General features: G+C 39.9%; 1 protein-coding gene across 4 annotated transcripts; it reads left to right on the top strand.

The window, feature by feature from the left end:
- Nucleotides 1-191: 191 nt before the first annotated feature.
- ss18 (SS18 subunit of BAF chromatin remodeling complex) lies at nucleotides 192-14,341 on the top strand. Of its 4 annotated transcripts, XM_042497573.2 has the most exons (11): nucleotides 193-386; nucleotides 859-935; nucleotides 1,031-1,115; nucleotides 2,759-2,915; nucleotides 4,308-4,538; nucleotides 5,531-5,701; nucleotides 6,014-6,091; nucleotides 7,534-7,656; nucleotides 11,419-11,549; nucleotides 11,967-12,029; nucleotides 12,771-14,341. In XM_042497573.2, exons 1-10 carry the CDS (start codon nucleotides 318-320, stop codon nucleotides 11,982-11,984), a joined length of 1,140 nt encoding a protein of 379 aa, XP_042353507.1. In that variant the 5' UTR covers nucleotides 193-317; the 3' UTR covers nucleotides 11,985-12,029; nucleotides 12,771-14,341. The 4 variants fall into 4 exon arrangements, with proteins under 4 accessions (XP_087941674.1, XP_042353507.1, XP_042353506.1 ...); XM_042497572.2 differs by lacking the exon at nucleotides 11,967-12,029 and having other exon boundaries at nucleotides 194-386; XM_088085548.1 differs by lacking the exons at nucleotides 11,967-12,029; nucleotides 12,771-14,341 and having other exon boundaries at nucleotides 192-386; nucleotides 11,419-11,960.
- Nucleotides 14,342-14,837: the final 496 nt, after the last annotated feature.

Below are 14,837 nucleotides of genomic sequence, written 5' to 3'. Positions count from 1 at the left end.
CACTGTACGGAAAATAGGTAAAAATGTAATGAAATAAAGCCAATTTATGGGTGTTTTCAAGTATATTAATAAATGTTTCAAAATAGTATAAATAACGTGGAATTAATGTAAAAACCACGTATCCCCGTGTTGTCAAAATATAAAATAATCATCGGATATGTTTTCAAATGTGCTGTACACCCCCCGAAACGGACCGCTGCATTACGAAATTGCATCCTATTCTGAACTGTTTGATCCGAGTTGTACCGATTTGTTAAGTGTGTTAGCTACTTTTGACTTTTATGCTCTAGTTCACTTTAATTTCTTAGAGAATCACCATGTCGGTGGCGTTTGCACCTCACAGGCAGCGTGGGAAAGGTGATATAACACCCGCTGGAATACAAAAGGTAATTCATCTTTTTAGCGCGTCTCAGAATGGAGGCAGTGCTATCATACGGTGCTAGCTGTGAAGCTAATCTATGTAGCAGTGCCCATCCAAGTCCAACTGTATAGATCGGGAACATTTTTTCAGGGTCAAAGCGCGGTGAATATGAACCTCTCCGGAGTCACGACGCCACGTGTAGACGATGGGTGTTTTGTCGATTCACCGTATAATTGTATTTGAAATGAATGGGGGCCTGCCGTTTTGTTAGCTGGGAAAAGCTAGCTAGCAGGACGCGTCTTTTGTTAGCTAGAAACGCACACTCATATTTAAAAAAAACGCCCCCATCCTTCCCGTTGTTTTCAAATTTCGACTGATTAACCACCAGAAAGCAAATTGCCAGCCACACAAAATCACCCCGTGTCTCAAATGGTACATTTTGTGCTATCACACACAACATAAACACGTAATATAAATCTCTGCATTTGCTGTTGCAGTTGCTTGACGAAAACAACCAGCTGATCCAGTGTATAATGGACTTCCAGAGTAAAGGCAAAACAGCAGAATGTTCACAGTAAGTTATGAAAATTCGCTTTTTGCGTGCGTGTTTGTATCATTGTAAGTTCACATTAAATCAAAACCTGCATTGATGACTCTCCACCTGCTCAGGTATCAACAGATGCTGCACAGAAATTTAGTGTACCTGGCAACGATAGCAGACTCCAATCAAAACATGCAGTCTCTCCTCCCAGCTGTGAGTATTGGTCCTTGCTGATTGTTTTGAGAGTGTGAATTGTAATAATGAGTGTGACCTCTATGCATCCTAAGATAATGTTGAACTCTTCTTTTTTGCTCTTGTCCAATACAAGTCACTCGGGTATTCGGTCAAATAAGTCACAATACTTAAGGGACAAAAGGAAGACTAAGAAACTGCAATAATAAACTATTTATATATAGCACCTTTCATACACGAAATGAAGCATGGAGTGCTTAACAATAAGGGCAAAGTGCTTTGCATGCAATTCAGCATAAAAACACAGCTAAAGTCAAGTTTATAGTAAAAATTAAGTGCTTAAAATAATTAGATAAAACCATAAACTAAAAAAAATCAAATAAGATGCAGCATGTCGTGTTACACTGTTATACTGTCTGATGTGTTTTTGTGTAATTTCCCACCCTAAGTAATATGCTAAATATTATAGTTTAATAGCAAATGTATAATGTGCTTACTGACTTTTTTCGTTTAATGATGTCAAATGCATTTTAATTCTTGTGTCAAAGGGAGCTCTGCCAGTGACAGTTTGAAAGTGTGTTTACATGGACAGAAGCCATTCATGATTAGGTTTCTGGAGTATCCTATTTATGTGTTTGAGCATGTAAACACTATATTCCCTTTATGAGAAACCTGAATATGCTAGCTGGAGTACTCTGAAAGAAACAGGGATGTATATATGGGGAGTATAAGTAACACACTTTATCTGTGCACATGCAAACACCATATATGATCGTACCGTGGAAAAGCCATATAAACAGGTTAATCATGTCTGGTTGCACTCATGGATATCAGTTTGCTTGTTGCAGTTACTCAGCCTTTGAAAATTGTTTTCTAATATCTTATGTGGTTCTTAAGGGAGCTTATCAACATCTTAAATATAATGCCACCAGTGTCAAGGTGCAATGCCATATGTAGAATCCAGCATTTTTGGAGTTTGACCCACTTATGGGTTTAACTGCTGGATATATTGGTTTCTGCTGCACCATTGTGATCATTCTTTTTTGTAAATCCGTCTTTTAGAAGTCCCCCAAGTTTATGGTTTTTCAATACAAATAAACTTGAGTACTCCCCAAAGTATCAGTGTTACATATTGGCATATTGTAGATTTTATTTATGGATGCACCACCAGTATGAACTTGTTCTTTGCGCCTACGTTTGCAAAAGGTACGTTTTTTGGGTTTGCTTAGAAGCCCATTGTTTTTTGGCGTATCACTTTATCATATCACTTGTAAAGCTGAAGTGGATCAGATTGAAGTTACCTGTAATTAAGTAATAATAGTATGTGTTGAATTTGTTACGTCTTTGCGCCTATAGGCTCTCTGCATTTTCTTCAGCAACTTTTTAATCATTGATGATCTCTGGCTATAACTATTTAGTGCAGTCTAGTCAGTGAATATGTGACTACATATTGTACTGCATGACTATTTATTTTACCATTTAAAAATATTGTGTCACTATTAATTGGCTACGGTGCATCACAGTTGTACTCGATCATGATATTTGCAAAGAGAGTTTGGCTTTTATCTGCTTTTTTGTTGAGTTTTCTCCTTTGAATGGCTCCGGCTCAGATGTGTTTCTAGCCAACTGATGTGTGTTTTTGTGTTTGTGTTGTGCGCCTGCAGCCGCCCACTCAAAACATGCCCATGGGCCCTGGTGGGATGAACCAAAGTGGACCCCCCCCTCAGCCTCCTCACGGTCACAACATGCCCTCTGAGGGTATGGTCAGCGGTGGCCCTCCAGCCCCGCACATGCAGAACCAGATGAATGGACAGATGCCTGGTAAGTGACCCCCCTCAACTTCCCTCCTCCCTCGTCTTTCTCTCTTTTTTCTTTCCCCTTCTTCTCCCTCAGTCCCTGTCTCACTTGGGTTGCCTAGCAACACCACAGAACTGTGAGGGAGGTCGCTCTGCTGAAGGATGATGTCACCCGTTTGCCAGCGCTGGTGGTCTTGAACTTGTTCTTCGTTTGATCATGGTTATCCTCTCCTCTTTAAGTATCATGTTATGCTTGGTTTTTGCTTGCAAATTTATGTTTTTAATTATGTTCTTAAAAAACATGGCTTACGTTTTTTTTGTTGTTGTTTTTTTAATGGCAGAGATTGCTGCTCCGCACTATTCTAGCAAAAGTCGAGGATGCAATATTTGAAAGCAAAAAATGTATCAAATGAAGAGTTGCTTCTCCACTGGCATGTTTGTTTTCCCTTAGAGGGACGGTTCACTCCAAAATCCAAAATACATATTTTTGTCTTATTTTTAGCACAATTTATCAGTCTAGATTATTTTGGTGTGAACTGCACCGTGCTAGAGGTATCTGATGTAGAAATTTTGTCCTTCTCTAGAATATATAGAAACTAGAGGGCACTCAGCTTGTGGTGCTCAAAGCGCTGGAAAAACACATTTAAAAAACTCGACAGTGATGTCTCTTTCCAGAAATCGTGACGCGGTTACGTAAGATTGTCTACAGACCTATTTGTGAACAGTTTAATTTAGAAACTATTTTCTTTCTACTGACTGTAACACTGTGCAGAATAAAGTGGGCATCTTCTGCCAGCTCATAGGGGTGTAAATAAAGTTGCATAATACAACTTTTTTTCTTTTCAAAGAAATTTTTTTTGATAATGATATAATATTTGCTAATATCACAAATTCTGCTATGATACTATTTAGATTTGATTCAATCCAGGGGCCTGTGCTCAATATGAGCAGATATCAGCAATAATAGTTGCGGAATATTGGACAGAAGGCAGACATCTCTACCGCTGATATCTCTAGACTGATAAAGAGCACTACTGGTAAGAGAAAAAGAATATTTTTTGATTTTGGGTGTGCTGTCCCTGGATTTCAATTGAAAGCTCACTACAAGGAATTTACATTTATATTCATGACTCTATAATGGTATTATATGCCAGCTCGGCCTCACTGTTAATGTGATATGTTATATACATTGTGCTGGCTTGGTCACCAGTGACAACTGGTAAATCCTTAATTTATTATATTTTTCACATGCCTTTTTTGTTATATAGAAACACAGCCTTAGATTACAGTTGTTCATAGAGCAGCACAGTGGGTGCACATATCAAAATGTGATGGAAATTGCACAGAAGTATGTGTTTTAAATATTTATATGTTTTTTCAAAGGGAGTCATGAATCATGTCTGCTGTTGTTTTCCAGGGCCTAATCACATGCCCATGCAAGGTCCTGGTCCAGGCCCCAACCAGCCCCCAAACATGCCCAGTGGCTCTATGAATATGCCCCCCAGCAGCCATGGCTCGATGGGTGGTTACAATCACACTGTCCCATCTTCCCAGGGCATACCAGCTCAGAGCCAAATGAACATGACCCAGGGCCAGCCCATGGGAAACTATGGGCCTCGGCCAAACATGAACATGCAGCCCAACCAAGGTAAAACAACTATTTTGTTAGTTTTAACCTGGTTTTAGTGATTTACACTTATCACTTTTCTTAGTGGTGCTTGCTGCACATCCTTCACCTGTGTTTGATAAGCTGCGTGCTGCTTGTATGTTCTTTTCTACCTCATGAGAGTTAAAGGGAGACTTTGTCAATTTTCAACCAGTTTTTTATTAAAACAAAGTGGGCGGTATGAGTAGATGAACTGTGATAAACTTCCCTACATCTAACCAGTGCCTAGATATCCCTCCTCCCCGTGGATGAAACTCCAGCAAATGGCACAATTTCTGTCCTTGGGGCTGTTGCTCGAACCACAGGCCGTACGTCTGCATTTACGTAGTGTCTGCCATCCATGCCGCCACCCCTACAGACACAAAGAATATACAGCTGATCAAGAGACACACCCACCCTTCTCTCTGTCTCTCAAACGTAGACCGAAATCCTGTCAAACTACGCAGTGCTGATCAAATGTAAATCATGATTACATTACTACTTTGCCACACTCTAGCCTAAAATGTTTTCAGAAACATATTTTAATGCCCCGTTTAGCTGTAATGGTGGGTGCCATACTGCTTCCTGCAAAGTGAAAACAAAGGCCAGAACCTGGAAATCATACAATTTAACTACGCAGCTCTGATCAGATATAAATAAAGATTCTGTTGCACATTTCTTACCCCAAATGTTTCCAAAAACATGACTTAGATTACCATTTAACTGTAACACAATATCCGCACAGTTGCCATTGTATCGAAAAAACAAGCTAGCAATACTTCATCCATCAGCAGGAGTGTTTTTGGATCTGCTACGGTGCAATGCATTCTGGTAATTGTAGGTTTTCTTCCTTGTAAGCAAAAGCCAATGCCACAGTCCTTTTACTCTTTTTCCAATGGTCATGTAGCACCAATTTTAAAACTATTTGCATCTTTCTACTGCATTGTCTTTGTATCTGTGAAATTCTTCTTTAACTCCTTGTTGGCGTACTACAGGCCCCATGATGCACCAGCAGCCTCCCTCTCAGCAGTATAACATGCCTCCTGGTGGTGGTGGGCAGCACTACCAAGGACAACAAAACCCAATGGGTATGATGGGTCAGGTCAACCAAGGGAACCATGTCATGGGGCAGAGGCCGATGCCGCCCTACAGACCCCCACAGCAAGGTATACCCCTCAGAGTGTGTCTGTTAAGTGTGCAAGTCGTGAGTGTTGGTCTTTCCTTTCCCTAACCCACCCTCCTGCATTTCTTGTTCTTCTCAATTTCCTCTATTTCCACATCTGTAGCTCACAGACATCTTGATGACTAAACATGTAACCTAAAGCCTCCAGTGATCAAGTTAGTCAAGCGACCAAAAGAAAGCTTTCTAACCAGAAACTAGCGGCAAGGAATCCATCCTCTCCACTCTTCCCCTCACACAACTGATCCAACAACACCTTGAATCTACTTGTGTGTATGTTGTGTGTATGTGTATGTAGGACCCCCTCAGCAGTACCCAGGGCAGGAAGACTACTATGGGGACCAGTACAGTCACGCAGGACAGGGAGCCTCAGAAGGTAGGAGAACCCTCCAGTCACTTGGAGAAAATCAACAAAACAAAATGAGCCCAGGAGTTGTGTTAAAACACAAATGATGCAAAGAGACTGTGACAAAGCCAGTATTTCAGTTTCTTCATTATTTTCTGGGAAATTTGAGTGAGTTTGGGCTCTATCAAAGAAAAAATAAGGCCTTTAATTTTGAGGAAACACCCACATGCCCCTATTCAAAAAGATGCTGAAGTCCAAGGATAAGTTAGCACCTTCCCAGTCTTGTGATGCCATCACCCCTGATTGTGGCTGCTGCTCCACCTGTTGAATGAAAAGTCAGGGACAGAGTCTTGTGTGTGTTTTAATGGCAAAAGTTGTCTTAAAGTAAAATATTAATCATTAAGATTAATAATGCCAGAAATGCCACGTGATTATTTATAACTCCACAGCATGCTACTTGTTTGCATGTTTGGAGTATTGCCAGTCTCCACTACCAAGTGAAACGCACTGCCATTCTTTGTAGATTTTAGGGCTGTACCCGACTCAGAATTATGTCAATCAATAGATTTGGCCATTAAGTACTAATATTCAATGATATTAAGTTTGAACAGTGCTCAGCGGGACGTTCAATGCGACAGCGGCATTCATGTAATATAGTAAACATGCTAACAGTCTTAACGGTGGATCGGCAATGTGCAACAATATTTTTTGTAACACAAGACATCAAGCAAAAGCCAAAGACTATAATATTAAGTTGTCATGGGCTGTAAATTTAACAGTTCTAAGTGTAAGGGATAAAATAATGTTATCTCAGAGCCTTCTTTCTCTGATGCTGCAGCACGTCCACAGCTCCCTATCAAAGAGTCACGAAAACTCACTCCGCAGCAAAATCAGGGGACCAAAACATCCCTTAGAACTACACTGCACAGTACACTGACAAGCTGAAAAAAAAAGAAAGATTGCTTGATTTGAAGCAATTTCAGTCGACTGAGGGGTCTCCGACTTATGATGCGAATCCCCGACTTTCAAGGGGCAGCCCTAGTAGATATGCAGATTTTGTGCACCCTGATTGCAGAATAGTAGCACTAGTGACTCAAAAACTGAGAAATATGCTACCGCTGCATTAGTATAACACATGGTATAAATTTTTCTCCATGTTGGTGTGCTATGGGTGATATTATTCCATTAGAAGACATACTTAAAGATCAGAGATTCAACTCCTTTTCTTTCTTTGTCCGATTAACATTTACTTATTTGTCGTTTGTTTTATTATTTTTTTCTCTACTGACTACACTATTTTCCTTTTGACCTTTCACACACAAGTGTTTTCCTTTCTCAAAGTAAATAAAATCCAGCCATTTTGAACAACAAATGTTCTTTTACATGGCTGGCTCAGAAACTGTCGTCTGCTTTGCTGTTGCGCTGTAGTTGTCAACATGTTGCTCACATTGCCTGCCGTTGCCCCCCTGAAGGTAATGCCCAGTATGGCCAACAGCAGGAAGCATACCAGCAAGGCCCTCCCCAGCAACAGGGCTACCCTCCTCAGCAGCAGTACCCGGGTCAGCAGGGCTACCCACCACAGCAGCAGGGTTACGGTGAGTTTCCTTCTTTGAAATATTTTGTCCTGCAGGAGGCACTATCAGCTCTCTTTGGCTACCGTTTTTTCAACAGTTGAATACTAATTCCTCCTGAGTGAGTTGGTGGTTACTGCCCCTTGGAAATGTAACGGTGCCAAATGCATGTCAAGACATCATCAAGAGCAAGGAATTAAAGAAGCACCTTAATGAATGGTTGGGGGATTGGAGCTTGGTGGAAGAGAAATTTAATCAGTATAGTGGTGGCTGGCACCGCATTAGCATTTCTCCTGGTGCTTTAGTTTGATATGACACACTGTTCAGAGGGAGTGGGAGAGGAGCTTTGGCTGATGGGTACAGACACTGGGCAATGTACGTGTAGACTGCCAGCCAAACATTTTGAACTCCCTGCATTTTAGCATGTAGGATAGGCCGATGGTTACAATTATTTTCAATACTGATGCATCTGCTGTTTATTTTCTTGATTCATTGTTTTGTCACTGAAATTTCAGAAAAAAATTAAGTTGTCCTTTGGAATTTCCGAGAGCCCACGGTGATGTCTTCAAATGATGTGTTTTAGCTGACTAATAGTCCAAAAATTTAAAGCTATTGAGTTCATTATCTTGCATGGCAAAAAAAAGCATCAAATTCTCATATTTAAGAAGCATAATACCAGCAAGTCTTTTTTCTTGACAAATTAATGAAACAATTATTGGATAATCAAAGTAGTACCACCTACTCCGAGTGGTGTAGATGGTTAACCACAAATGCCACTTGAGTGTTTGTTAACCTAATGGTGTGTGTTATGTAAAGGTGTGGTTTCAACTTTTCAAACACTTTCTTCGTTGAACTTGTGCATTATGAAGTTAGTGTGCAGAAGCCAATTCATTTTCTCTGAATTTATAAATATTTAAGCAATTTGTGCGTGTCCAAAAATATGAAAACATACATATCAAACAATATATATAAGTTAGAACTCTATTTTGCTGGAAATGGCCAAACACTTAAATTTTGTTGAAACATTACAAGACACTCAGCAGTCCCCATGCCAGTGCTGCATGTTTCTGATTTTTAAGACACACTCCTGGACGTCAACTGCAACGTGCAATTTGCACCTGCCTTGACATCCGTACATATAATCAGTTACTTCCACAACCTGACCCGTCAACACTAGATGACGGCTCAACCTGACACTGCAAATCTTAAAATAACTACGAGCTGTTGAAATAATTCAGTCAGGCAGCAACTTCAAAATAATCATTTTGGGATATTTCATTCATGTGAAATTACATATGTATTTAACACAAAAGTAATTCAGAAAATGCAGTTTAAATCAGCATTTCCTAAACCTTTCCTTCAGTACCACTTGCCCTGCATATTTTAGATGTCTCCCTGCTCCAACACAGCTGAATCATACGTTCAGCTCGTTATCAAGCAGCTTCAGGAGTTCATAACGAGCTGATTATTTGAATCAGCTGTGTTGGAGCAGGGAGACGTCTATAAAATGCAGGGCAAGTGGTACTTGAGGACAGGTTTGGGAAATGCTGATTTAAATGAATATTCTTTGCTTATTCTCATAATATTTAGCAGCGCATTTTTCCACAGTTAACATGCCTGTTAGTAATGCACCTGATGAAAGCAGCCCTCATATTCCAGCTGGCACACAACACAGAGATGACACACAAAGTCAGCATTCAGAGGATTGAAATGTTAAAACATTACATTAAAGTGTTATTTTTATTTTATTTAAAATGTATTTACCATCCAACAACCACACTTCTTTTTTTTTTTTTAACCCGGAACTGAACTGAGAAATAAAATTAAAACACAAAACCACCCATGAATCACGTTTTTTGTGGGTCACCTGCCAGGTACCTGACCTCATGCAGGACTTACTGCCATGCTTTGGCGTTCATGACAGACAAGGCAAGCTAATCTACAAATAAACCTGAAAAAAACATATATCCCTGAGACTTAAGTTAGAGCTCTTAATCTACTCCCAAATTTACATTTTCTAACTAAAGGGTATTTTTAATGAGTGTGTTGCTTTGGGATTTGATTAAAAAGAACATAGTCTGTTTAAAAAAATGTTCCACATGCAAAGTATTTAGGCTCCTGCAGATCTTTTTCTTCTTTATCCCATTTTTTTGACTGGAACTTTCCATCACTCACCCTCTGTCTGAGCCAGAGCTCACGTCAGTAATGAGCTAGCGAGGAGGCAGAGGCTGTGAGGTGAGATCCATCTGGCACACACACATGCTTTTTCTCACAGGCCCCCACAAGGTTATGCTCAACAGCATAAGGCATTATGAGCTCCTAACGATGCTGCGTGGGCCTCATTTGACTTAGCCACCGTCAAGCTTTGCATGGTCCTCCACAGCACCTGCATTGATAGCTACAGTGTACGGGGGCTGATAAAGTGATTTTTTTTTCTCTTTTTTCTTTTTTTAATGAAGCCTGACTCTCTAATGAAGACCAGCAGAATCTTGATGTCTCGTTGCATTAGGGAACCGCCGCCCGGCTCCAACCCGACTCACTCATTCATTACTGAGTCAGACGTGGAGGCAGCCTAAACAAATGGGCCTGACGTATCCACCGTCCTCTCTTTGTCATCCATCAGCTTTTTTATTGCAGCCCATTAGTGATAGTAAACTAACAGGGATTCCCTAGAGTTCTCAGAGTAACAAGTAGGAAACAAATAGTTAATGAGCAAAACTTGGGCCATTTTCATGCTGGGTTCTTGTGTTTGAGTCGGAACCTGAGTTTGATTGTCTCGTCTCTTTCTAAACTGGGGATAAGACCAGAAATTGCTCTGTGCTGAAGAAAAAAAAAATGCGCATAGGGGCTACCCTTTTTTTTGTGTGTGTGTGTCGTTTATCAAGTTGGGTTTGAACGTTATCAACTGCTCCTACATCAGTGTTGTACTTTATATATCACATTTTTTAAAAGCTGTAGTTTGTAATTTTTCGTATTTGCTGAAACTGTCACTGTATTCACACAGTACTATATGAGAGAATCTGTGAAAAGTAATGTTTCCATATTATTTCCTTGTACAGCTTCTCATGGCGTCGCCACTCAATAAATGAAGACAACCAATTGGAGCTGAGGAGTCTCAATCATGTCGGTCACTGCTCATGAACTGCAGTTAAACTGTCAAACTAGGCAGCGCTGATCAAATATGAATCAAGATTCTGTTCCTGCATTGCCTATTTCTCACCTCAAATGTTTCAGAAACATATTTTAGTGCACAGTTAAGTTTAAGTTTCATTTCACAACTAAACAGTACACTAAAATACATATTTGAAAACATCTCAGGCAAGAAATAGGCAATTCAGGAACACAATCTTAATTTATATTTGAGCTTTGCTGCCCAGTTGGACATTTTGACCGCAGCCAATATCTGCATCAACTGCGTTCGAGACTTCTCGGCTCTGATTGGTTTTTCTTTTTCATGGTTAATTTTAACAAATGCCATCAGAGGCTTTTTTTCACAGAATATCTGTGAGAGCGTAGTGACAGTTTCTGCAGATATGACGAAGTTTGTTTCTATTAAAGTTACCAACTATAGCTTTAAGGTTTGGTTTTTTTTTTCTGCGTTAACAAAATATTTAAACCGTTCCTGTAGTAAAACGATACTGGAGCCAGAAACAAAACATCCTTAAACAGGTTAAAATCAGCTGATTTTAGAGTGTTTGTGTTGACTTTTCTCAACAGCAATATTTTTCTAAATTTACTCTGTCAAACATACAAAAATGAAAATCGAGCTCTCAATTTCTGTCCCAGGTCCCTCCCAAAGTGCCCCAGGACAGTATCCTAACTATCCTCAGGGGCAGGGACAGCAGTATGGGGCCTATCGCCCTCCTCAACCTGGACCCCCACAGGGCCAGCAGCAACGCCCCTATGGCTATGACCAGGTGAGTATACCCACGACACTGGACAGTCGCAGCGACTTGTTTATACATCGGTCTTAGTTTGTCCCTTTATATGTTTGTTGCCAGACTATATATGTTTTTTAGTGAGACTGAGTTAAAAGGTAAATATTTAAAGGTAGTATGTTTTGCATGCTGTCATCATATTGGGGGGTTAAATCTGTTCTTCCCAAAAGAGTATATGTGTTACTATTGTCTTTCACTTGTTAATTTGAATTATATATCCAGGCTAATATGGTTTGCCAATTCAGTGAAATATGAGGGCTATAAGAGGATACTTCCTTAAACTTGATGGAGACTGCTCTAGTGTTTAAAGGGAGATCTATTTGTTGCCCTGTATTTCCTGTGGTCTTATGTGGGGACCACAGCTACACTTTGATATCTTTATCTTTGAATATTCAGGGGCACATGAGGAAATAAAGGCCCGGGGATTTGAACCCCTGACTAGCTCTGTAAGAAGCAAAGGTAATGGTTGCTGTGAAGACCTCAACGTCCAATCTAGACGTTTGACCACTTAGCCTTAATTTGCATTTGTTATGTTTCTTCTGTCTCTCTTTTGTCTTTATTTTTTCCTCCATCTCTCTCCTTTTCCTTTTCTTTTCTTTTTGTGCTATTTTTTATTTTGTTATTAACCAGGGGTCGAATTGTAAGTGATGAGGTCCAGAAACACAGCATGCTTAGTCTGCAGTGAGACGGCCAAAAGCTTAGAGCTTTGGCTGCGTCTTTAATCTCTGCAATTTGCAACACTGGTTTTGATGATTATTGTGCTCATGATAACAGCCATATATTTGAATTAAAATGCTTAAATATCAGACTGTCAAATCATAGCTTGTTCACAAAATTTGTGTCCATTGTTTATGCCAAACATACTTCGACCCCTGTTTAGAAATGCATCAGCTACTACTGTTCTGAATTTGTCTCACTTGAAACAAGTGTGAACTATTTGATAAGGAATATCATGTGTCCTCAGCCATGTTGTCGCTGAAACCGTGAGGTGTAAAGTTAGAAATAAGAGCTCTCAAGTTGTGAGGCCATGCTGCCACCTGCTGGTCAACACCAGCAAATGCAGCCATAAATCATGGTTTGCATTATGTTATGGTTGAAACCACAGATGTTTGTTTGCTATTGAGCTTTGTGAATAAAAGCTTTTACTCTGCGTTTTTTAATAAGGCCAGTAACATGAGTCTATCACATTTCTCTCCACAGGGCCAATATGGAAATTACCAGCAATGAGAGATGGTCACAGCATCCCAACACAGATCTGCTCTGACCTCTGTCTGAGCTTTGACCTCTGGTCAACTGCTAAGCAGACTTTAAATGATTGTTGTGGCTCTCTGTGATTTCCTCAGACACTCGAAAATACAAGATACGTCCCCCCCCTCTCTTTGGGCTCCTATCCTCGCCTAAAAAAAATGTATTCTGTTACACTGACTTGACTCAAAGTCCACAACTCACCCTCTGGTCCAGTACGTCTCAAAGCAGCAATGCCTTAAAAGTGGAACTGCCTTATACTTTAGCATTGCAGATTGTGAAATGGGCTAAGAAAAATTTTGGATATCAGAGATGACTTACATGTACAGTTTCAATCTCCTGTGGTGCATTGTTTCTCTGTCCTGTAGCTCCTTGTTCATAAGAAGCAATAATGCCAGCAGTAGTAGGGAAATGTGTGGGGGCTCAGAGATGAAATAATGCACCAGACGAACTTCCCGCTAGGCCATGGTACGTGTCTCGATGTATGTGATGATGTAAAAATATATTTTATGCTTTTTAGATCAAGCTAACTTTGTATAAGACATTGGAAACTAGTACTAAAGCTGTGTTGTTTATTTCATGAAGTGTATGTGTCAATGTTTTTTTGTTGTTTTTTTTTAAATGATCCCATCCAGCACATTTTGTTTTTTTATTTTTGTTGCGTTGAATTGTATAACTATTCAATTGGATCTGCTACGTAAGCGATTGGGACACTGTAAATTCTATGTGTAAAAATGGATCTTGAATTGACATGCACAGAAAATCTTTGAAGGACAAATATGAACATCTTACCCGGAATTAGAAAATGCTTCTTGTCTGACCACACACAAAACAGTTGCTTTATCCTGTGTTAAGCTGTATATGTAAAAAAAAAAAAAAAAAAAAAGTCTGTGAAATTTTGATCATGAATAACAACATAACCTGGCAGAATAATGATCATTGGCCTTTATTTGACCTGAGTGCCCAAAGAGGTGATACATAGCAGATGCTGCTGCTGCAAATTGTAAGTCAGTGCTCTCTGGAGCCTTTTTTTCTTTATACAAGCACCTCAGTCTTGTCCGTTGACTGCAAATTAGTGAATGGGAAAGATCAAACTTGGTATAATAAATATTTCTGACAAGTACTTTGGTTTTTTTTTTTTAAGTCTTGACAATGCTGGAATCCCCTTTTCCCTTTGAATAAACGTCTAAGTTGATGTCATTCAAATAGTGTTGTGTGTGAATAATAAAGATTGTTACTGTCAAATATGTAACATAAGATGTGAAAATAATGTTCTCAAATGGATTCCTTAATTTCACAGTAAAGACTGGTTGTGCAGTTTTATATCACTGGCTTGATATCTGTTTTATGGTGCATACTTTATTGATCCCATATGTACAGCGGCGTAAAGACGAGGAATTCAGTGTCCTCCGATATTGTTTATATGGCTGTTTTAATATTTGGCATTCTGCACCCCATCCAAGTGGTCACATTTGTGTCATGGCAATGTATAACTGTACATTACAATAAATTGGAAGAATCTTTAATATATTTTTGACTTGTGTTATTTATAGCACCTTTTATCAAGATTCAAGTTAACCCAAAAAGCATTCATCCTGGCGATAACATAAACAAGATGTGCACTATTGGTGCCGTCATAATGTGACAGTTTGATATAATTGTTTTGTCTTCATCCGCTATCTGGTAATCAGTTTCCAACTGATAATGACCCTGCACCGCTCAGCAGCATGTCTGCTTTGTCCAGATGCATCCAGAGAGGTCCAGAGCACATTTACACCCAAAATTACCTTCCGTGTCCCTCTTTCCCCTTCTGCTCCCTCCAGAGAGGGAGAGGGACTACCTGTCACATTGGGGGGAGTGATACAGATGGTACACCAGATGTGTGGCCGAAGCACGTGATGGGAGAGTGGTGTTGGTGTTAAGAGGGCCACAGACTGCTCGGGTTGCTTTGGTGCAGATGATGAGTGTGCGTGTGTGCGTGTGTGTGTGTGAAAGAGTGCAGCAGAAGTGCTTTAAGAAAAG

Source organism: Plectropomus leopardus, chromosome 12, assembly GCF_026936395.1.
Source record: "Plectropomus leopardus strain MGB_pleo_1.0 chromosome 12, ASM2693639v1, whole genome shotgun sequence".
NCBI lineage: Eukaryota > Metazoa > Chordata > Actinopteri > Perciformes > Serranidae > Plectropomus > Plectropomus leopardus.
This window is presented reverse-complemented; position numbering and strand designations above follow the sequence as displayed.